Source organism: Gordionus sp. m RMFG-2023, chromosome 2 (assembly GCF_954871325.1).
Source record: "Gordionus sp. m RMFG-2023 chromosome 2, tfGorSpeb1-WG-v2, whole genome shotgun sequence".
NCBI lineage: Eukaryota > Metazoa > Nematomorpha > Gordioida > Chordodea > Parachordodidae > Gordionus > Gordionus sp. m RMFG-2023.
In genome coordinates this window covers 11,182,131-11,207,413 of record NC_088776.1, presented here as the reverse complement: position 1 = coordinate 11,207,413, position 25,283 = coordinate 11,182,131, and the positions used below count along the sequence as shown (strand labels likewise).

At 26.3% G+C, this 25,283-nt stretch overlaps 1 protein-coding gene across 2 annotated transcripts in view; it reads left to right on the top strand.

Annotated features, from left to right (window-relative positions):
* Window positions 1–7,478: 7,478 nt before the first annotated feature.
* LOC135925107 (unconventional myosin-VI-like) overlaps window positions 7,479–25,283 on the top strand; it is a 32,325-nt gene continuing 14,520 nt past the window's right edge. For both annotated transcript variants that reach the window (XM_065460294.1, XM_065460293.1), the window contains exons 1-18: window positions 7,479–7,606; window positions 10,965–11,115; window positions 11,480–11,549; window positions 11,983–12,056; window positions 12,112–12,241; window positions 13,127–13,201; window positions 13,727–13,914; window positions 14,342–14,509; window positions 14,736–14,819; window positions 15,105–15,303; window positions 15,571–15,709; window positions 17,814–17,971; window positions 18,021–18,112; window positions 19,627–19,699; window positions 19,758–19,981; window positions 20,258–20,491; window positions 20,954–21,178; window positions 21,387–21,594. In XM_065460294.1, the coding sequence (XP_065316366.1) occupies window positions 10,978–11,115; window positions 11,480–11,549; window positions 11,983–12,056; window positions 12,112–12,241; window positions 13,127–13,201; window positions 13,727–13,914; window positions 14,342–14,509; window positions 14,736–14,819; window positions 15,105–15,303; window positions 15,571–15,709; window positions 17,814–17,971; window positions 18,021–18,112; window positions 19,627–19,699; window positions 19,758–19,981; window positions 20,258–20,491; window positions 20,954–21,178; window positions 21,387–21,594 (2,479 nt within the window). In that variant the 5' untranslated portion in view covers window positions 7,479–7,606; window positions 10,965–10,977. The remainder of the gene's footprint in view (window positions 7,607–10,964; window positions 11,116–11,479; window positions 11,550–11,982; window positions 12,057–12,111; window positions 12,242–13,126; window positions 13,202–13,726; window positions 13,915–14,341; window positions 14,510–14,735; window positions 14,820–15,104; window positions 15,304–15,570; window positions 15,710–17,813; window positions 17,972–18,020; window positions 18,113–19,626; window positions 19,700–19,757; window positions 19,982–20,257; window positions 20,492–20,953; window positions 21,179–21,386; window positions 21,595–25,283) is intronic.

Genomic DNA, 25,283 nt, shown 5'->3' with positions numbered 1-25,283 from the left:
CATTCCGAAAAATTGTCAGATTAAAAAATGGCGTTTAAATCCTAAAATCGATTTAACGAAACTGTAAAAGCTTTATTTATAAATCGAAATGATAAGGTTTGCATTTATTTTTTGTTATATTTTGTAAGCCAAAATACACATTTATCTTTGTATAAAGGAATAAGTATTTTTGAAATTCTTATTAGCCAATTGTCATTAAAGTATAGCTCAATTAGGGATATTATTATTAAATTTCCACTCTTGTGTGATGAAATTGAAAAACTGAATTGATCTGATGTGCCTCTGTCCCAGATTTATCATACGGTTAAGATCTTATAATAGCATAAATTCTCAATGAAAGATAAAATAATATATAAAAATGTAGAGTAAAATAAAATATTTAATTTCATTTATTTGATTGACCAATAATTGGAATTGGGGGCTAAGCGAAAGCTAACTTTTAATCCAGGTGTAAGTGATATTGAATTTATTTGGCTGTCAAAAGCCTTAGTTGGAAGCAAGGACTGAATTTAGTATAAGCGCAAAAAAGCGTGGTATAGATTCACATAGCGATTATTATGGATTAAACACCGATCTAGTTTTTTTGAACAGGTCCTTAACGCCACTGGGAGTAGTAGGGGGAGGTAGAATGTGCTCAGCCAACATGATTAAATACTTTATATTTGTAAGAATTATTCAATTTAATTTACTAAACTTATTTATTATTGAATTTTGTTAGCAATAAAACAAATTAAATTCACTACCTTTAATCTTCTTTCTGCCGGGATTTATTTTAAAAAATCGCATATTGAAGAAGTTAGCAATAGGATTATCTGATAATAAATGGTAGTATACAATAGTAGGCAATATTAATTTATTTGCCATACTGGGAAATATAACAACATTTTTTCCCCCAAGAGACTACTTTAGGAAAATATATCCAAAACTTGTTTTTTTATACAAAATTCAAGATCTTTGAGTTTACTAGGGGAAAAAGAACGCAACCAAAACAAAAAATATTTCTATTTTAAATAAAAATTTTGATTTATAAATGTGACATGAGTGAATTATTATTTACTAACAAACATATATAAAGAGATTTTATTATTATTAAGCGTCACATGGGTTTGGGCCCTCTGAAAAATTTAAGGGGCGCCCTGAATATTTTGAAAATTTGTGATCAAAATTATGTTCGCGAGTTGTCGGGTCGGGATAAAACAATTGAGTATTGGGCGTAATCTTTTTAGTGCCAGTGTGAGTGGGTGAGATTAGGCCTACACCCACCTCTAATCTGTGCCATATTTTTTTAATATTATATAATATAATATTTACCTTATGACATAAATTATCTATTTAGTATATATAAATAATAAATCGCTACTTCAACTTTGTTTGGACTAGGCTAACGCGTCCAAAGAAAGGGTTATAAAAGACCCTCTTAATAGGATAGATGAACGGATTGCGACTCAACACGGCAACCGAAGTGACTGATAAGCTTGGGAAATGAAATGATATGCCTAATATATCCCATCAATTATATAATTAATGCTTTCTTCAGCTAAAAAATCAACAAAGGAATATAATTATTAGAATTTAATCATTATTTTGCTTTATACAATTAATGTATATATGAAAGTTATAAAATATAGCTAAAACATTTCTATTAAAATCAATAATTTATTAATTAGTTTATTAGAACTTTAAAGGTTTTCCTTTGTTTAAGTCTATATTATCAAATATAATATTACATGACCAAATTTGTAATCCTGAAATAAGTAAGTGAAGAAAATGAAGTATATTTAAATTATCTTCTTTCCAATTAATTTTTTTAAAAAATCATTTTTTTGAGTACGTGAAAGAAAGAAAAAAGTTTAGGATCTAATTAGGCCTAAATAATAAGAGTTAGCGACATGTCTGAAATATTTAATTTTTTATGAAAAAAGTTAGGATTGTTTATACTTTCTAAAATGTTTATAAGAAGTTTAAGATAATAATAATAACTAGAATTATGCTTACCGGAAACTTTTATTTGAACACTTTAAAAAAATGTACCTCTACAATTTCATAAAAGTTGTTGATATTGGAAGTTAAATATTGAAATAAAAATAATATTTTCACATGGGAATATGCGACCTATTTGATTCGAAATCTAAGAAATATTATTAAATAATTACATAGAAATATCTCAGTGCCTATTTTGGGAAATTATACGTTCTCGTAAAAAAATACAAATGTTACAAAAAAATATAAATTTTAAGATTTTATCTGGTATATAAAATAAGTTCACATTAAATTTTTATATTTACTCATTCCTTTAGGCATATCCGCTTAGGACTTAGCCTAACTACAAAAATTATGGATTACAGTATTACATATATATATTTAAGCTTGAATTTAGTGTTTGCAAAAAAGGCGCGATATCAAATTGAAGCGAGATCGATTCACATAACAAGTATTATTAGCCAAAGATGGAGCCGGCCTTGAAGTTTTTGGACAGGATCCGAAATAAAATCCTGGATACACTGCTGCAATTATGCAAATCATTAACATTAATACATTTAGAATAGATATGGATTAAAGATATTTATATAATGATGGAAAGGAAATCTAATTTAGTTAACATGATTACACTTTTATAGATGAATATCGCATGAGTCATTTATTTATAATGGACACCACTCAATGTGAGGATAACAATAAATGTTCCCACCTCAAAAAGAAAAAATGATAAACTTTGGCGTTATTCATTATAAAATCATGGGAGGATTGTAGTGCTGTAAACATTTCTAAAAAAATCGAACGCGTTCACTTTCAAAAAAAGGATTTTAAAATTTAAATTTAATAATAAATGTCTATATTTTTTACACAATATATTAGCCATGTTAAAAAATAATATAGTTTTATTTTGATAATATAATTAAAAATACAATATAATATAGCGAATGAAAAGATATTTCTATTTCTAAAAAATTTTCTTATTAAATTTAAATAATTGTTTTTCAAAATTTTCATCTGATAGACAGGAAGACTTGGCAGTTAATACGGCACTAGCTATACTAAACGCGCTCTACAGGGGCAGATGAGGGGATTGTGGTATTATACTTAATAAACAACTCTTTTAACGTGGGGAATTTATTAAAAACATTTATTGTTTTGTCCTTGCTTCAAAAAATTGAGATAAGTTATCCTCCTCCAATCTATCCTTTACTTACTAGTCAAAAAAAGGATATCTTGAAATTAACAGTTCTTGCATTATCATTTCTAGGGTTTTCAATGCATTTTTTCAATAACGCTATAAGTTTATTTTTTTTATAGGTTCGTTCTGTGGAAGTTTTATCCATGGCCATTGAAGCTTGAATATTGGATGTATAATTGCAGAAAAAACATATTTTTCTTCATATCTATGTTCACTTTAAAAAATAAAATATATATAATTAATTTGATAGGATAGGTTTAATACTTTTTATTAATCCCATTTAATAATGCGTCTATCAATAGTTGACCATTACTAATTTTTTTAATTTTATAATAACTATCGTTATTGTCGGGGTCAAATAACCTAAATGCATTTTTTCTTCAAATTTAATGATTACTTAGTTACATATAAAATAAAATAATTAATATCACAATCAAATGTCGTTTTAAATTGGAACTTGAAGATTTTGAAACTGATATAATACTTTTTGGGCATATTTTACATTTGGTAAGTATTAAATTAGTTCCTTCAATATAGGATGTTACTCCAAAATCTTGATCATATTTGGGCCATGGTAATGTTAATTCATCTGATTTTAAATTTTCAGAATCAGATAATGATGATGAAATAATAATATCAATGCTTATGCTAATCTATTAAATTAAAATATAAACAATAGTATCAAATTAATAAACTATAGTAATGGTGTGTTAGGCCTATTCAAAAACGAATTCGAATCGAATAGTAACGAATCGAATAATTTACTATTTATTCGTACGAATAATTTACTATTTATTCGTACGAATAATAAAATCTACTATTTGTATTCGATTCGAATTATTCGAATAATTCGAATTAATTTTTTTAATAAAATAAATCATACTCAAATATATTGACAAATTTTTTTATTACAAATTTGATTTTAAACAGAAAAAATTTTAATAATATGTAATCAATAATCTGATAATAAATAATATATAATCAAGTTATAAACAAAATTAAAATATATATTATTAATTTAATTTATAATTTAAGCCAATTTTTAAGGCAAAGAGTTTTTCTTATATTTTCTTCCTTATATGACATGCGGTTTTTTGACAATAAATTAGTTCCAACTGAGAAAAGCCTTTCACAAGCAGTTGATATTCCTTTTATAGATAGATAATCCCTTGCCATTTTCGAGAGTATGGGGATCCGATATGCATTTGCCTTCCACCACATTAACGGGCCAGTATCACTCTTTGCTCTTGGTTCACTCAGATAAAAATCTATTTCACACAGTTGAATATTATTTTGTTTAAAAACAATGTATAGCCTGTTTTGTTGAATTTTATCCTTATTTGTTTGACAGTTATAATTATGAGCTTATAAAATAAAATCATATTTAAATGGGGGTAAATTAAATACCTGTATACTTATTGTAAATCTCTTTAAATTTGTCCATTAACTTGGATATATCAATATCATTATCAACAGATATTGATTTAAAATATTCTACTTTAAGCCTGGGATCTAATATTGTGATTATTATTGCATCATCGGCAGTTAAATTATAATAGCCCAACAATTTATCACTGCTACTTTGAAACTATTGTTAAAGGATTTATGGAAACCAGGTTTTTCATTTTTTAGATGTTCAAGTAAAATATAAGGTATAACCAAATTATAAGTAGGATAATTCTCCCCACATACCATATTTGTAGTTTCATATAAAGGCAATAGTATAGCTTTAATTTTTATAAGATCCTCCCATTCTTCCTATGACAAATGTTAGATTTATTAAACAATTTATTAAATATTACGAATAATTTGTTTTATTCGAATAATTCGTTTTATTCGAATCGAATAAATGATTATTCGTATTCAGATAAAACAAATAATTTATTATTCGTATTCGTAATTATTGAATATTCGAATTATTTTTGAATAGGCCTATGGTGTGTTAAAAAAATTGAATTGTGAAAAGGAAAAACAGTTGATTATAAAATATAAGACTTTTCTTAAAAAATTCGGATTAATATTAAATTTTTCAAATAAATAAAAATAAAAGGTGTTTTTAACATTGAATGCGCGTTAAATTCGAACGCGTTCGTCATAAAAAAGAAACACGTTCACGTTCAAAGTTCGTCAAAAATAAAAGGAACGCTGTTCACCATTTTTTATCGAACTTCGTTAACGAAAGCGTTCAAAATGAACGTGTTCGTTTACAACACTAGAGGATCGTGATTCAATGATGCAGATTATTCGCATTTTACCATTTGATGCTAATCATAGTTATGGATAATGTATCAACATATAAAAGTCATCTTATCGGTGTATATAAAGGGAAGAAAGAGTATCTTCCCTATATTCATCACAATTGAAACCAATTGAGAATGTTTTCGTGGTTATCAAAAATAAATATAGGTAATTAATTCTTAGACTAAGTAGATCAAAAGGGTTTAGAAAATATAAATTATGATTTGTTAACATATAATTAAAATATAAAAGGTCATAATAATTATAAGTAAAAAAAAATTATAATATTAAACAAACTAAAATACTTTTTGACACAAAAATATTTCAGATTTCTTTAATATTAAATAAGTTTGAGAACATAATTCATTTAATAAGTAGCAAAATTCTTAAAGTAATTTGCAAATGGATCTCCTGTTCTGGTTAGTTAAATACTCAATGATTATAATCTTTTATAAGTGTCTTAACTTATGTTTCTTCCTTAATTATTTTATAAAATCTAGAACACTATTATTAAATTTATTTGTTCGATATCTTATTTAAAAAATGTTGATTTTGTTCAATTTATCAACATTACATATTATATGTATCATATTGTATCGTCGTACTCACTGTATTTTATACTGATGTGTATTTTAAAATTAATTACTAAAAATAAGATTATAATAACCTTTTTACCCCTTGTTATTTTATGTAACTTTTTTTTCAAAATATAATATCAAATATTTTATAAATCTTGGTGGGAACAACAATAAAAATTAAGATTTTATTTTTAAATTAAAATTATAATCATATAAGTTAAAATTTTTTATATTATATTCTTTCTTAATGAATATAGAACACTAGAATTATCCATTATTAAAAAAAGACCTAAGGCCGTGTTTCGACTTATTTCTGTTTAGCTTAGGCTAAACAGCTTTTGAACTCAAGTTTTTGGTGGCATTATCATTTTCATTTTTCTCTCGTTTTTTTTCTCTTTTACTTTTTAACAGAGACCTGCAAAACAGGCCCTAATCCCAGCCCGGTGATTTCTGGGCCTAATTTTTTTTAGATACCCGAGCCGGGCCGTATATTTATAAAAATTAAAAATAAATATAGGAAATATATCAGGGTTTGGTCTAAAAATAAACCCAGGGCGGACCGGACCGAAAAAATTTTTTGAAATCCAGGCCGGGTGTGCAGATGGTACCTTCGCAGGTCTCTGCTTTTTAGACTGTTTAGTAGATAGCCCTCTATTTAGTAATAAGTCAAACCAGGACACACTAGAGGTCTGCAATGGGCTGGCTTTTAGCCAAAAAGCTGGTCCACTCGTTGTTTTAAAATTTATTTAACCCGTCCGCCCGCCCACTTTTAATTTTTTTTAAAAAATTTACCCACCCTCCAGCATATTTATCTATAAATTTTATTTAACCCGCCCTCCTAATGTTTAAAAATTATTTTAATGGTTGGTTTGACTCTTTATTTATTTTAATGCATTTTTAATTAAAAACATATAATATAATATGCAACATTATATGTTTAACTATTATTTTTAATAAATTGAAGTCTGTTCTACTCATTTCGCCTAAAAAATATTAAAAATTCAACCACCCATTAATTAAAAAAAATTTAACTCGCCCACCTCCTGCCCAATGTTAAAAATATTTTAGAAAACTCGACCATGTCCACCCAAAGTTTGGGCGGGCGGGCGAAAAACCAGCCCAATACAGACCTTTAGGACACGTCCTAAACATTTTCAAAATCGAAGGGCCAAAAGTAGTAGCATATATTTGTTTATTTTATATCTTAGCTTTACCTTTCTAATTATTTACGATTGATGTGATGTCATTACAAATTATTTTATATTCCTAATAATTATTTATTTATTTCCTTATTTTTTTATATTTATTTTCGTGTTAATTATAATTTTTGTTTATTCAAGATTTTCGTTTTGTATAATAATAAAAAAAAATATCACAAATATAATATTATTTATTCATACCTTTTAAAAGATAATTACAAATATAATAAAAAAAAATATAAGTAATTTATTTTACAACACAAACCAGATTTATTTTTATATAATATATTTAAGAAAAGGGAATTAAATATCCAGTGCATTCAAAATTATTAGTTATATTTATTCCAATTCTGCACCATGGCCATTCCAATACTCAATTAAATTCTAATATAATACTAGGATTCTCTACGAATAAGGTTAAATTTGTTACAGAGATGTTTGTGTTTATATTAGGATATTTGTTGTAAATCAGTATAAAGTAGGAGCCAGAGAGCATACGCAAAATTTATTTTAAAAGGGTGGTCTTAATATCTAAATTTATATAATAATTTTCCGAGGAATGGTTATTTAATTGAATAATGCTACTGGTCGGTCGGTAAATTACCTCATACTGAAAAATATTTTAGATCAGACATACTATAATAATAAATCAATTTTTTGAATATAACACTAACCCTCTAACCATTATATCTGTCAATGTATTTAAAAATTGTGAAATTTGGAATTATTTTTTGGAAAAAGAGTTTGATCAATATCAGATTATCCAGACTAGCCCACCTTACTCCTTGGCATAAATGTGAATTCCTTTTATTTAAATCAAATATAAATAAGTAATGGGACTGGAATATTTACCAACGCCGGTTCTACATAGCATCGAATCTTTATAGTCACTTAAAAATGAGATATGTAGGGAGCCTAAGTTTTACAGTAAATTTTTAGTTAGTATATTGGGTGTTATATGATGTTAGACCACTTGCTAAACAACGATCAAAATTTGCTAAAATACAATAGGACCTATATTTTTTTTAATATTATTAACGGAACCACTTGGTCGAGACCGATCTAATATATATCACTCTCAAGAACTGAACGAGTTGGCTTTAGAAAAAAACATGACTCTTGCTGGATTCGAACCGAACTACCTGATTGTGATACACGTACTAAACCGACTAAGCCATAAGCGCTATTCGAAAACATAAAATTTTCTTGTATATAAAAGATAAAATAAGCTATAATAAACACATAAAAAATCCAAAAAGTTTAACGCCTTGCATCATTACTCATATATTTTTTATTATTTTTTTTTAAAAAAAACTAGCACGCTATAGCTACAAATTTTTTTCTCCAAAAAAGTAGCTTTCTACTGATTAAGAGCCATTTTTTCAAAATAAATAGCGGCGTTATAGTTACTATTTTTTTAAAATCATTATCATTTTCATTAAACCTTGGTCTTTTATTTTTAACTCAAGCAATCTCGAAGAAATCTGATATATATATATAAAATATCCTTTTATATTGATTATTCGTTCGTTGTATTATTCATCACTACAAACAAGGCGATGTTTTATTTCATTTTTTTTAAAAATTTCTGCTTTTTTTTAAAAATTCATATTCTTTACATAGGTATAATATAATAAAAATTCATATTTAACGATAGCATCAAAATGACCTTCATTTAATTTATATTATATTTATGATGTTTTTTTCCCGATAAAATATTATTTTTTTCATTTTACCAATTAATTTTTTTCAATTACACTATCAGATTCACTTATATAATTTTCGAAATGTTCGAACATAGGATTATTTTTTTTAAATCAAATTTTCTATAGAAAAAAAATTGTTCAGGTACTTTAGTAAAATTTAGTGGGAATGAAATATTTTATCTTTCTTTGAGCCATTTATCAAATAAACTATAAATAAAAGGATAAGCTAGGGGAGACCGGAGCTATTTCGGACTTGGGGTAAATTCGGACAGCTTTCATATTTAAAAACTACTTGACTTTAGGACTTAAAATTTATGCAAAGTAGATGTATACAAAAAAGTTAACTTGTTGAAAAAAAATCAGCTTAGGACACTTTTGAAAAATTTTAATGCAAAAAACCTCTTTTTATAACCAAAATTAATTTAGTTATGTTCCATACATTAAAATTGATACTGCGAATAATTGAACCCTTAACAAATATAAAATTAAATATTTCTAAGATTTTGAGCAAGGATTTATTTGATACTTATCGCATTTATGTAGATACTACCACTAGGGATATGCCGAGCGGGGTAATTGCCGGATACTATAAATGTTTACATCATTCAAATTTTTCAATAATTTTTTTTAAAATGTGAAAATTTATTAAGAAAATATGATAAATGTATTACTAATAAAGATTATAACAAAATTTTAAAATGCATGAGGACAAAATATCTAATAGGATCATATCAAACATTTGGTCAATGATGGGACCAAAGATAATTAAATTAATTAATAAAGTTTATTTATATAATTTGTCTATTTTAAAATCATTTTCTATTAAAATAAAGTCAATAAATATTACTCCATAAATATCCCGGTTGTGTCCGAGAATACCCCAGGCTTGAGGCAAATCCAGACAAAAGATGATTGTCGTTAAATTTGTTCGAAGAAAAAAATATACTTGGGGTAAAATTATTTAGCATAATGAAATTATAGCTTAGTGATGGGGGTTCCCACTCATATAGTTATTTTAGCGAAAAGAGATATCACAATTTTATTGCAGTCTAAATCAAAAATGTCTGAAATAGCCCTGGGTAATTATTCTAATTTTTTTTATTATAAATTTAATAAGTATGGAACTCTTGTATTAATCCCTTAATCCCTTTTAACCAAGGCCTCAACATATTGTATCATAAATAACAAACATAAAATCTTGAAATATTCAAACATTTTCAATGAACATATTTTTAAACCCATCATGTCGACCACACTTACCACCTCTTGTAAACTCGTCCTACCATTCTTCAAAAATCTAGGCTCCAACTCATTAAACTCATAGAAGAACCTCATGAAAGTTTTCAAAAGCTTGCTATAGCCATTCTTAGAAAGAACTATATAAACGTCAACTTTGAATATATTGGAAATTATTAATAAATTAATAAAAAGAAAAAATTAGATTTTTATTCATTTCTTTCTTCCAATTGGCTACGCCTATAGCCTACAATAAGTGTACCTAAAAACCTCCAATAAAATTTTTGAAGTAAACCCCTACCTAAAAGTGCCCCGCTTCTTTAACAAAATTCTGACCCCATCTATGTGCTAATGCTAAAGAAAAAGAACAAACCTTATCGTCTCAACGCTCAGATTATATTTGAAACTTATTTATATTTAAGTTATTTATATATTTTTTAAGTACAAATTAAACAAAGACCTGTTAAATCTTAATCAGAGACCTTTAGAAGTAATATTTGCACTGCCCGGCCGGGATTTTTTAATAATATATTACATTTATTTTTAATTTTTATAGCTAATAATGGCGTAAAATATTCAGTTTTAAAATATACGGCTCGACCCAGACATATTAAAATAATTAAAATACAGCCCCGGGTCGGGCCTACATGTCTCTGTTTAATAGCCCTTTTCTGTTTAGGCAGTTTAGAGTAAGCAATATTGGCGGGTAAAAAGGTTGCAGTTTAGAAATAATCCTAGCGTTGACACTGCCCATGTCCTGTTTGTTATATCTTTTTGTTGTTTAATTCTTAAAAGATGATTTGAATTTTTTTAAAAATATTTTATACAAAAGGTTTAGAAAAAAAATGATTGATAAACAATTAGTATGGGCTCATAATAACTCCCATGGATTTGTTTTGGCTAAAATAGTTGATATTGGCAAAGAGACACTCTCGTTAAAGTCGATACCGATCGCTCACCAGCTGTTAGATAGTGATACTGATGTAATAAATAGAAACTTATACTAGATACAATTATAAATTTATTCTAATTTTTACAGAATTAATAAAAGGATCAAAAAATTTGCTAAAAAACTTTTAATAAATGTGTTTTTTATAATGTCAGAGAAAATTTTCTTCATATAAATAATGCAATTGGATTTTTAAAATATAATGTGGTATAAATTTTTTTTTTGAAATTTAGCAAGATTTGGGATCGGAATTCTTGCTTAAATTAATAAGGCGGGCGCAAAATCGCATTATTTCTTAGTTTTTCGGAATAATTGGGAATTATTTTAATTTTAAATAATATTTATACGTATTCAATAATCAATTTTTAATTTTTTTTTTGGAAATGACCATTGTATAGGTTATAACGCGACCATTTATAGATGTGTGTTTAGCAGATCCAGATATCCTTAAAGACTATGACGATAATTGTATTAAATTATGAATATTTATTATTAAATGTCGTTAGATGTAAATTATTGTATTTGGGATTGACACTTTAATCCATAAATTACTTCTTTATTATTATTATAAAACAAAAGGCAACCCCTTTTATTGTTATTCGATTTAAATATTAATATATAAATAATTTGCCGTTTTAAATTTTATAAAAGTCACACATTTCATTTGGGAAATCAAATATTTAATTTTATAATTGTATTTATTTTATATTATTTTAAAAAATACCTGTAAAATTAAGCAAAAGGAAATGTGACATTTTATTAAATAAGAGGTATGACCTGCAATTTATATCGTAATAAATATATTGCCTTTTATAGCTTTACACTTAGAAAACTCAATTATTTCCAATGTAAAATTTTTTTAAATAAATTTTATATATACATATATAAAAATCAACTTTAGGTTCTTTGATGTATTTGAATCCTGGGACCTTGCTACATAATCTTAGACTGAGATATTTCATAGACCGAATATATGTAATTACTCCTTTAAACTAGTTACTTATTTAAATTATAATTAAATAATTTATAGACTTTCGTATCAAATATATTGATTGTCATTAACCCTTACTTCCAAATTGCGGAACTGTATTCGGAAGAAAAAATCAGGTCATACATAGGGAAATCACTGGGCAAAAATCCCCCGCACATATTTGCTATAGGTATATATATATATATTTATTTTTATCGATATATTTATCGTATATAAAATAACAATTTATTTTAACACTGGGTCTGTAATTGTATTATAAATAAATATCCTAATTTAAATAATTTATAATTTTTTAATCGCTTTTTTAAAAATAATATATTAGATAGTTATTAAAAAATGGGGAGGAAATAATCTTTTAAAGTATTACTTAAAATATAAAGATAAATAATTAAAGTTTTGTTCTTCCTATAGATTTTATATTTACGATAGACAATATTTATCCCAACCTTTTAAAAATACCTGCCCTAGTCGTCAGCCGTAATAAAGGGTGATATAAAAAAATACTAATAGATGATATTATGATATAAAACTCACACATGTGATAGAAGAGGGTTTTAGTTTTCATTTAACAAACTATATATTATACTGAATCTTATTGCTCTTACCCCAGACAAAATTAATAGACGTTAAAATTTTTACATTTTCACTATAAACATATTCATTAGTTCGATGTGACCCGGTATTCCCCACCTAGAATTTGTTTTATTTTATTCACTCCAATTTAGCAAAAAGACCTTTAAAATTTAAAACCTAATCGGAACCGTTTTGATTTTGATAACCTGAATGTAACCCCTATGTAAAACTGTTTTTCTTTTTGGCTAAATGTTTCTTAGAAAAAATCTTTGATGAAGAGTGGATCCTTAAAAAGCTTGATTTCCATCGATATTCTTGAAATGAGAAATGAAATACAGAAGAATTTTATCATTTTTATTTAATGTCTAAATTTTTGTCAAAGGTAACAATAAAAAAATTGGAATTGAAGGATTTACCAATGATTAAAGATTTTTTTATAATATATTTTATTATATTTATTTATTATATTCTAAATATAAAGCTGAAAAGGCGTATCGCGATATGAAAACGTTTAAAAAAAATCAATCTATTATCATAAGCGGTGAATCTGGAGCAGGTTTATTTATTTGAAAAATATTATGGCTTGAGTTAAGGAGTGCCCTATCTGCGCATTAATCTAAAAAATAAGATCATCGCAGTCAAAGTTTGAACAGTAATTCTGTTTTTACGTTGATTGCTAACAATAATTATAATAATAATTTAAAACTTATATCATAATACGCCTTTTATATATATAATATAAATTTGCTTATAATACTAATTAGAAATTATTAATACCATTTTAAATTATTTTCATGATCTCTAATGTAATTTTTACAATTTCTAACATTTTATATCGATTTAAATAGGAAAATTTCATAATTGATATTATTATAAAATGTAATATCGCGAGTTAAGTTTTTAAATTAAGTAGATTAAATAAAAATTTTATATTCAAAATTCTTGAAAATATACGATAGATCACTCCAATACTAAGGCAGCGATATGATGATCTAATGTTGTTTAACATAGTTTATAACTTATATTTTATAAAATGTAGTAATTTCCCCCTCCCCCTCACTATTTTTTGTCACAATTAAAGGTAAGACAGAATGCACAAAACACGTTATAAAATACCTTATTCATTCGTATGGAAAAATGGTAGGCCCTCTGGAACAGAGAATCATGGATTCAAATCCCATTTTAGAATCTTTCGGCAATGCGAAAACAGTCAGAAATAATAATAGCAGCAGATTCGGAAAATTCGTCGAAATTTATTTTGACGATAAAGTAAGTTTAAACTAATAATTTTTATATAATAATAAATATACAATCTTTCCCCAAATGCAAACTTATCATATTTATCCACTTCCTTATAAAAAAAGTACTTGTCGATCAGAACACTTTTACATCAATTATAAATTATCCGATTAATACACTTGCGAAAAACTTTTCACCTCTTAAAGGGGTCATAATATTTTTGTTGTGTAAATAATAAAGTGTTTTTGCCATGATATACTTTTCACAATTACAATTTGCAATATGTATACTTCCGAATTATAAAACATTTTTTAAAAAAAAATTAATATAGTATTTTATTTTCTATTTAAGTTAATTTTTTAATGGTCTCGTTTTAAATTAATTACTTTCATTTTACTAAAATTCTTTAATATATTATAAAATTATAACACACGTATACATTATATATAATATAAAGGATTACGTTTCAGGTGGATTGATATCTCACTATCTGCTAGAGACTTCACGCTTGTGCTATCAGACACAAGAAGATCGGAATTATCACATATTTTATCAACTCTGCATAGGAGCCGATGAACAATTAAGGAAGGAATTGCAGTTAGGCCATACTATTTGTGAACATAAGGTGTTTTGCCATAATTTAATAATTCTTTTCCAATAAATAATATGATTAGTTTCGATCAGAAGAACAAAAATATATGAAAAAAATATAAGATTGTTTAGTAGAACTATGCTAGATCTTCTGTTTAAATCTTTAAGATTTAACTTATTTTAAAAAAAGTTAAATTAATTTTTTTTTTAAGTTTTAAAAATCTCAACCCTACTGTAGTGCATATATATATTTTTTAAAGGTTTTAACGAGCGGGAGAGTAAATTACTTTTTATCCCCAGAATCCCAATCCCAGCTCGAGAAAAACAATCCTCAAACCATGCAAGTATGTGTAAATGATTTTAACTAAAAGAAATGGTAAATTTTTTCTTTAAATTGTGCATAAATTAGATCTAATTTATTTTGGCTATTTATATGTAATAGCCTTGCATTTTTTAAATCAAAATATTTTTGTGTGGTTAAGTGATGACTATAAGTATAAAGTTAATCGCATGGTTTTCTGGTTTATAATTACATTCAAAATTTAAAAAAAAATCTTATGGATTTATTTCCTTCTTTTATGCCACCAATTTATTCGTAAAAATAATGTATTTTAATTTTTTTTTAAAAGATATTATCGAAACACGGTTCGAATTGCTATTCCAATGGCGATGTACTGATAGACGATTACAAAGATTTTGAAAGGACTGATTCATGTTTGGGAAAAATTGGATTATCTGAAGCTTCAAGAAAACAAATTTATTCTATCATCGCAGCGATAATTCATTTGGGAAATATAGAATTTCAAGAAATCCTCAATGATAAAAATGGTAATTTTGCCCCCCCCCCCTCCCCCATTTATATGGTTATAATGATATATAGTAGTCATTCTTAGGGAAGACGGGGTGAGGGGAGTTTAGGAAATTTTTTTATTAGGCATAAGATGAAATTTACCAAAACTGTGTAGTAAGGTTTCCACGCCCACCACATTGTCAACTTCTATTACTACTAAAGTTTAAAGTTTTATCATTTTAATTTGTTTTTAATGGCAAAGGATGCAAAAACTTCTTTAAATACTTTTATATACCACCTTTCAGATGGGTGTCAGGTAGCGAACAATAGCAAAAACTATTTAAAATATGCCTCCGAATTTTTGGGCTTGGACGAGAAAGATTTACAAAACAGATTGGTACGCAGAATGATAACGAGTAAAGTCTCGAGAGGAACTATCATACAGTTATTATAAATAATATCATATATATTAATTGCTAGGTCATGAAAACTAAATTTCAGATAATATAGCTTAGAGGCCTGCTTGCCCCGGGCTGGCCCACGATTTATCAGTCCAAAGCTGGAAATAAAATTAAAAAGGACTGGCCTTTGATTTAAGCTTTTTGCACGCGTGTACCGGGCCTAAATTGAATGGAGAAAATCAAAATATTAAATTATAAAGCAAAAAACGATACATGATATTATTTTGTAGACTGCGGGCCAGGTTTAGATGTCTAAAATAACTATTGGTTAAACCTGAGCTAAAATTATTTTCTTTTTAGACTGTGGGCTGAATTGGGCTTAATTAATTTTTTTCATGGGCCTGGCCTAGGTAAATATTTTTGAATTCGCCTCACTTAGGCCTCTGATATAGCTCCTCTAAAAATCAAATAAACAATCAATATTAATGACTATATTCTTACAAATTTTAATACCAATTTAAAGAAATGTTATTTAATAATGGAGCTAGAGTGCCGAGCCTTTTGATATATAGGTTCGGTTCGGCCAGGTTCAAGAAATTTTTTTATAAAGTTTTAGATTCGTTTTAGGTTAAGAAAATTAGATTCTATAAAGGTTTGTTTGGTTCAGGTTCAAAGACCTTTAAATAATAGTTCATAGAGGTTCAGTAGTAATTATTTTTTATTCGGGATACCCATATATAGCTTTATAACCCATATATATGTTCATAAATAATTTTAATCTCAAGAAAAATAAAGACACTTTAAAGCTAACAGAAAATTTTATTTTCAATATTTATTGTATATAAAATTATCATCTAATATATCTTTTGTCAAATCTTGTTCTCTGTGATGATAGAATATGTTTCAATCTTATTTTCTTTCAACCTAATCCTATATAGCTGGGACAGACATGGCTATTATTGCTAATAGATTGGCATCGGGTGTTCTAATTTTTATTCCTTCCCAACATGCAAATATAGCGATGTTTTTATTCCGTTCGATACCGTTAAATGATATTTTGTATTGTGCAACATTGTTATTTTCTTTCATTTGTAATAAACATTGAAAATCATCTTCGTGGTCTGGATAATTATTTTGACTTGAAATAAGTGAATATCATATCATCACAACGTATTTTAGTTACATGTCAAGTTTGTATAAAATGATTCATAGTTCTGTTATTTTGTCATCTGACGATAGATAATATTTGATATCGAGAATCATAGAAAAGCACAGAATGCATCTTATTTTTTAACTTTATTTTTCTTGATTTTATGGAAGAAATTAGAAAATTGGAAAATGCAATATTAATTTCTTTATTCAATCGCGCATTTTGAGATAAATTGAAATCACCTTATATGCGTCTTTTTTTAAAAATTATTGCTATACTTTTCATTTTTATAACAATAAATTATCACTAATATATTATAAGTAGATAACATTTACATAACCAAATCCATAATAGTTAAAAAGAACAAATTACAAAATGTAATACAAATTAGTTTAATATAATATATTTAAAAAAAAATGCCTAGAGAAATATACCTAAGAATAAAGAGATAAGATGATAAAAATAAAAATAAATTAAGGTTCACTGTTTTCGAGGTTCGGTTCAATTCGACATTCTGATTTATAATTTTCTATGATATTATTGATTTTATTCTTTTCGTTAATAAGAAATTTTAGAAATAAGTAAGCCTGTAAGGGATAGTAGGACATTAAATTCTATATGCTGAAATTAATTATCTTTTCCCAAGAGCAGACACTCTTACATTCTCCTAAGCCAATGACGATAGTACCCCCTAAATATTTTCACACCCAATTCCTACCCATATTTTACCCCCCCCCCCCCCCCAATTTCTCTCATATCTTCCACACTTTATTTTATTTTAATAACGCTCTTGCGTCATTCCCTCTCCTTGGTACCTAGAAGTGTCTAAAGTGGATTAATTTTTTTTAAACTATGGAATATCTATTCTAATAAATTATACAAGGAAAAAATAATATATATCGAATTTCCATTTTTTACAATTAAAAACAATATAAAATTATTTTGAAATAAATTTATAAAAATTTATCTTTTAGTGTCTTGTCTTTTAAAAAAACAGAATTCCATTAAAAATGTCGGAAGCTAAAATCTATCGCGACTCTTTGTCCAAAGCTATTTATTCCAAATTGTTTGATCACATCAACAAAATCATCAATGAAAGCATTCCTTTCAAAGATTCCAAAAAATTTGTAGGAGTCTTAGATATTGCCGGCTTTGGTAAATTGATTTTTAAAATATATAAACTAAAGAATAAAATATATATTAGAGTTTTTCGAAAACAACAGTTTCGAACAATTTTGCATCAACTATTGTAACGAAAGGATTCAAAATTATTTTAATAGCATTGTGTTAATTCAAGTATGAACAATTTTAGTTAAAAAAAAATAGAACTCAATCTATGAAAACATATTTTAGAATTAATTATCTTCATCATAATTATAGCAAGAAATAAAAGAAATGATAAAGTCATATGGGATTAGGGAATCTTGGTTTTTGAAAAATTTTTATACCTTAAATAATTTATAACGTGCGTTTATTTTAATTTTAAAAGGCTTTATTTATCCATAATCCTATTTCAGCGTAAGAGTAGTGAAGATCAACGGTCCGATCCTAACGGTCTTAGACCGAGATACGACCGAACCGAATGGCGGATCAACCTTTTTCAAGGCAGCAGTCCGGACTGATCTTTTAATTATTTTCAAACTTATTAACACTAGATATGCTCTTCCAATTCATTAAATTTTTGTATATATTTTATTTTATATTATTTTTCCAGAGGAGTTATTTTAGTTTTTGAGATTCGTTTTCTCTTTTGGTTCATTATATTATGCAATAAACTATGAAAACGAATTCAAATTTGCATTTTACTTTTAAATTAAATATTTGTATTATTTATTATATTATTCAAATTTGATTTGACATCGTTAACAAAATATTTTTATATTTAATAAAATGTCATGAATTAAATTAGGTAGAAACTAAAATATTTCTTAAATATTTTATATTTATTTAGGGCGACTGTTTAGATCGGGCTTTTATTTGAGGACCGTAGCCCGGTCCGAGTGCATCGGTCTGGTTCAGATCAAATACCAGATCGTGACCTTCACTAGTTGAGATTACCTAACCTGTGAATTAACTTTTGGATTATGTCTAGTTAATATTAATTTTTTATACAGAAATTTTTCATATAAATTAAAGAATATATGCTAAAAATTTATGAATTGTCTGAGATTCGCAGTGATAAGTTAAGACCCTTAAATCAATTATATTGTCTTCAAAATGTTTTAAAAACTCTTTTTGTGGATTTAACTTCTACCCTATAACCTCTTTAATTGCCAATTTTGTCTACGTGTAACTATTAACAAATTTCAGGCATCTAATTTTTATTAGTAATAAAAAATATTGGATTTCACAGTTTTGTCACGCCTGCAGAAATGCCCAGGTCATTTCTATTCCAAACATGCTAGAATATAATTCCGGAAATATCAGGTCTCTTAAAATTAAACGCGTACTATAATTATTTAAGTTTTAAAAATTTCTCCCAAACCCTAGGCAATGAAAGTTTGCTAAAAAAAAACCCTCCGACATATTTAACCCTAGCCGGACTAAAAAATATTTATAAAAAATCAGGAACCTACATAATATTTATAATCCACAAACAGGCAACTCGTTTTTAAATTTTAAAAATTATCTTATTTTAATATATATTTTTTGAATATATATTATTATGGAATCCCCCTGAAATTTTTGTTTTTAAAAATTTAAAAATAAATGTCTAGGAGGTCTTGCAGGGAAATCGACGATATATTACATATACTTATATTAAAAACAAATGTCATAATATATATTTTTTTAAAAACATTAATTTGTAGGAACAAGAATTATACAAGCGTGAGGGATTGAAGGTCAAAGAAGTAAAGATAAATGATGATACGGATGTTATCGGTAAGAATTAAACTGTATAAGACAAACTTTTAAACAAATAAAATTTCCCACTATTTAGAATTGTTAGATTCCAAAAATGTAGGAATATTCGATATATTAGACGAAGAGAATAGAATGACCAATTCTAATTCGCATCATTTCACTGAAACAGTCCATAAAACGCATGCAGAAAACATAAGAATTGATGTTCCAAGGAAGTCAACCCATAGGTTTCACAAACAGTTATTGAATCACGAAGGATTTATTATAAAGCATTACGCCGGGTCTGTGTGCTATAATACCGTATTACATATATTTTTTAAATTCTTTATATTAACTATCACTATATATAACTGGAAGATTGCTCCATTCTCCAAATTTTGAATAATGGGAAAATAAATGTTGACATCAAATTTGAAATAGATTTTAATAGGGTCGTGATCATAAAATTTAAGAATTAATTAAACTATTTTATTATGTTGATACAGATTGCCTCTAGAAAGTTAAAAAATTGTCTATAAATTGATATTATTCTAAATTATAATAAACATTTTTTTATATAAATATTTCTCAATCAAGAATTTATTCATTGAAAAAAATAATGATAATTTACACATATCTCTGCTAACCTTGATCCAAGAAAGCAATAATCCACTGATTCGAAAGATATTTTCCGATCCAACAGTCAATAATAGCCACTTACATTTAAAGAATAGTCATAATAAATATATAAAAGGCAAATTGACTACCGTAAGCGTGAGTAGTAAATTTCGGAGTCAATTAAAGGCACTCTTCGATAAATTTTCTGGATCAGTAATATATATTATATAAATTTTTTATCATTAGATTTGCCTAAGGCTCCAAGGTCATTTATTTGACTAAGTCCTAGGACAATCATTGATCATTCATAACATATAATATACATGTATTTTAACTGTCTAATTACGCCATGGCTTAATAATAAAATTCCTTCTTACCCCTGTAAACGAGAATTATATATATGAATATTTAAATTAGAGTAAATAAATTAGTCACAATAGTGCTAGATTGACAACTTTATGCTTAAGTAAACGCTTATATTTTCTTAAGTAGCGATTATTTTTGATGCATTAATATATTCTAATATGGGTAAATTGATGAGATATATGTAAACTATTTTGGTTCAATAGATAGTCATGAAAATTTATTTATGAGTTATACAAATCTAACAGATTTAAATAGAATAATATTCCGGCTGAAGTGAGTTTTAACATATATGTATTTAAAATATTTTAGAACACCAATTTCATAAAATGTATCAAGCCGAATTCTCGGATGACAAAGCATGAATTCGAGGGTGCCAATATCCTTCACCAATTAGAATCATCTGGGACCTTAGAAGTCTTAAAACTCATGGAATATGGGTTTCCAGCGAAAGTTCCTACTCTTGATTTTTATAATCGTTACACGAATTATCTACCGAGTAGCATGGAACGCATGGATATACGCATATTTTGCAAAGTAATTACATGAGAAAGATTATGAACTCATCATTACCCTATCATTGAGATCAAATTAGACCTACTAGACTATTTTTATATATTTAATGAATGTTAGTTCAGATTTTCTGGATATATTTAATATAAGGAAAACCATATAAAAATCAATAAGTTAGATTTTGATTAATTAAATTCCTAAATTTTATTTTATTTACACTTCCCATTACAAGTATTTATTCAAATCGGTTGGGTTGAAAGAAACTGATTTCGAGTTCGGGACATCTAAGATATTCTTTCGATCCGGTAAATTTGCCGAATTCGACGATTTGATTAGGAACGATGCGGAAAACATAAAATCTCACATCGAGAGACTCAAAACGTATATTATCAAAGCTAAATGGAGGAGGGTTCAATGGTGCACATTGTGCGTTATCAAAAGTAAATAAATTTATTGACGAAAATCAAATAGGAATTTGTTTAATATATTTTAATTTCGTATATACTACTTACTACTTTTTTTATACTTTTGTGTTATTACTTATTTTAAAATTTTCTTATATCATTTTTATATAGCTAAGAAGGGATAGGTTCTAAATCACGAAAAATTGGAAATATCACTTATATCTCCTAAATTTTTTTAGGTAAATTTAAATTTTGGGAACTATCGTTTTTAGCGATTTTTTAAAAAAAATCAATTTTGACTTCGCTAGCATCTATTAATATTAAATCCAAATTTACCTTAAAAATTTTCTAAGAGATATAAATGATATACCCAATTTTTAGCGATTTAGAACGGGAACCCAGGATTACTCCATATCCACTTTATAAATCAATATTTTATAATTATACATTTCTATTTACATAAAAAACTGGTAGTTAATATAAATTTAACCATCCTAATGTAAACAATAGAAACTTAATATTTAAATTTTCTCCCTGTAAAATAAAAAAAAAGTGGAAATGGAATAATCTAATTCCCTGGCGATGATATTTTATCGTCAATATGTTTTTTTTTCAGTTAAGGCGTTATTTTTTGAACTTTAGATCTTTTCCCGAGTCGGTTATAAATTTAAAAATTATAGTTAGGCTGGAAATATATACTAAGCATGTGTAGAAAACGTATAAGCGATTTTTAGGAAATTTTGCCATGAACTTTCGAACAATATTGAATTTATATTAGTTTTTCCATGAATTTTTTATGAAAATTTTGCCAACAATTTTGTTTGAAATTCATAGGCTAGATATTCTAAACATGCTGGAATGCATTTCCTACAGAATCGGATTTATAAAAAAACGCACTCAAAATGATTTAAAGTTTACCAATATAATCTTATAATCTCCATGATCATAACACGATCGTTTTCGTATCTCCCTTATGTATTTTAAATTTAAGGAGACTATATAGTGTAATGTTAATTTTATCTCCATAATCAAAACACGATCGTTTTCGTATCTCCCTAATGTATTTTAAATTTAAGGAGACTATATAGTGTAATGTTAATTTTTTGCTCTCGCATACCAACTTGAATATAATTAAATTTAAAATATTAATTATATAGATGTTGAAGGGTAATTATATAGTTTGTGTGTATGGTATTAAATATACTTTGTTAATAAATTTTATATAAATATTAAAATTTAAGAGTAAAAGAGGTAAAATTGGTCCAATGTATACTGTGAGCATGTATTAGAAATATCAAAATTTAAAAGTGATGGAAATCATATTGAATAAAACAGTAGCGTATCCAGGTTTTTCTTATAGGGGGGGGGGGAATTTTTTGGGGCTTCGCCCCCAAACCCTTTTTACCTGGCCTTCGGCCGGGTCTTATGTTTTAGTTATAATAATAATTATATTTCTATTTTTAACTATTATTTACTAATTCGTGCTTATGGATATTACAAGCCTATTTTTTATTATTTGTTAATATTATATTTAATAAAGTTTTTTTAAATGTAAAGTTGACATAAAGTTTAATGTCTTTTTTTTTATAAAATTTGCTTTAAAAACTAGCCTCAGCTTAAATTCTCATACAATATAAGTAGAATATAATTTTTTTTATTGAAAATACGAATAGTAGTGTGTATAAAATATTGACTAAAAAATAATTAAAAAAACAAGTTTTTTTAACTTCTTATCAAATACAATAATATACAAAATTTTTTATTAAATACTATAATTATAATGAGATTAATTTTCGTGGGAATGTTGCCAATTCATCAAGAATTTCGTTTGTCGTCGGAACCAAATATCTGTGGATATTTAACAGAGCTAACCCATTTAGCCGAGATTCGGAAGTAGTACTTCTTAAATATGTTTTCAACCTTCTCAAGTTGGAAAAGTCTTTTCATTCGTACATGTTGTAATAGGAAAACATGCAAGAATATAAAACAACTTCAAAATATTAGGAAATTGAGCCAAAGTTTCTTTACTCCGTTTGAGCGCATCAATAGCATGCTCAGGTAAAATAGCTAAACGTAGTAAATATTTATACCACAATTCGAATTCACTGATTAAATTTATTTCAGTATCTATATCATAGGAATAAAATTTTGCTAAATATTTAATTTTACCAATAGTGGCATTAGAAAACGAAGAAGGATCTTTGGGTAATAAAGCTTGAAGATTGCTAAAGACTTGTTTTTTTTATCTAAAAACCGTAATTTGCGATAAAAAGTATCTAAGAATGGGATGAAAATGGATATTTTATAATATTCTTCAGATGAGCCAATATTTATTTTCATCTCAATAATGGCCTAGGTGCTAGACGAGGTTTAATTAGTGTTATATCTTAAAATTTAGCCTTCTACATTCATTCTTATTGTATCAACCTCTTCATATATATTTTCCGCCTAATCAATAACCTGAACCAAATCTAAATTTGGTTTTTGTAAATTTCTACAAAGTATTGAGCTAAAAATAATTTATTGATGCAACTAGCAGCAATGATAAACTCTGATTGATCAATTGAATTCAATAATGATATCGCTTCTGACGACACATAACTTTTTTTCATGCTCAGCCTTATTTAACTTTTGTATTTCTATTTCTTCTGTTCTACAAAATGGAAGTAAAAATGTAAAATATTTAAATATAGATATTTATAAAATATTATTAAAAATACTTATTAATTCTAACTCACTAATAATTTTGAATTTAATAAAATAAATATATATAATAATAAAATAAATCATCGTTTGATTTCAACTCTTTGACTAAATATTTTTCCATTTTATTAATATTTTTGAATACTATGTTGGAAAATTGATATTCAAATATTTGTAAAATTTTGATTGAGGAGGGAAGGGGGGGGGGGTAAAATTTTTATTAGCTTAAAATGATATTTATGAAAACAGTCAAATTTGCGATGGGGAGGGGAAAATCCCCCCTTCCCCTTCCTCCTCCCCCCATTGGTTACGCGCCTGGAATAAAATTTAAAATAGAGGTGCTTTAAGATTTTTGAATTTTAATTATGGGTTATAGGTTGGTCTGAAATTTTTTTTGAAGACATAGCCAGGCCTGATCAAAAAACCATGGGTTGAAGGGTAATTATTTAGTTTTAATAAATTTTATATATATATTAAAATTTAAGAGTAAAAGAGGTAAAATTGTTGCAATGTATACTGTGAGTATGTATTAGAAATATCAAAATTTAAAAATGTGATGGAAATCATATAGGATAAAATTTAAAATAGAGGTGCTTTAAGATTTTTGAATTTTAAATATGGGTTATAGATTGGTCTGAAATTTTTTTTGAAGACATAGCCAGGCCTGATCAAATCATTAACACATTTTATAAAAATAATGGAAAATTTTAGAATAACCCCAAAATAAATATAAATTTTTAAATAAAACCTCATAAGATAGGAAAATTTTGTATATTTACTCATAACTTCATAATTGTAGAATGTATGTTATTCATAACTTATAACATTTTTGATTAAATGTATAACCTTTTTGTTTCACTTATATATAATTTGACTTTGATTGAAGTTTACCTCATAACTTAGACATATCTTTTTATTTTTTCTATTGTAATTTAATAACAATTTCTTAAATTTAATTTTATATTTTGTAAATAAGTAATAAATCTTTTGGTTTGTTTAAAATTTAAATTAAGATGAACATA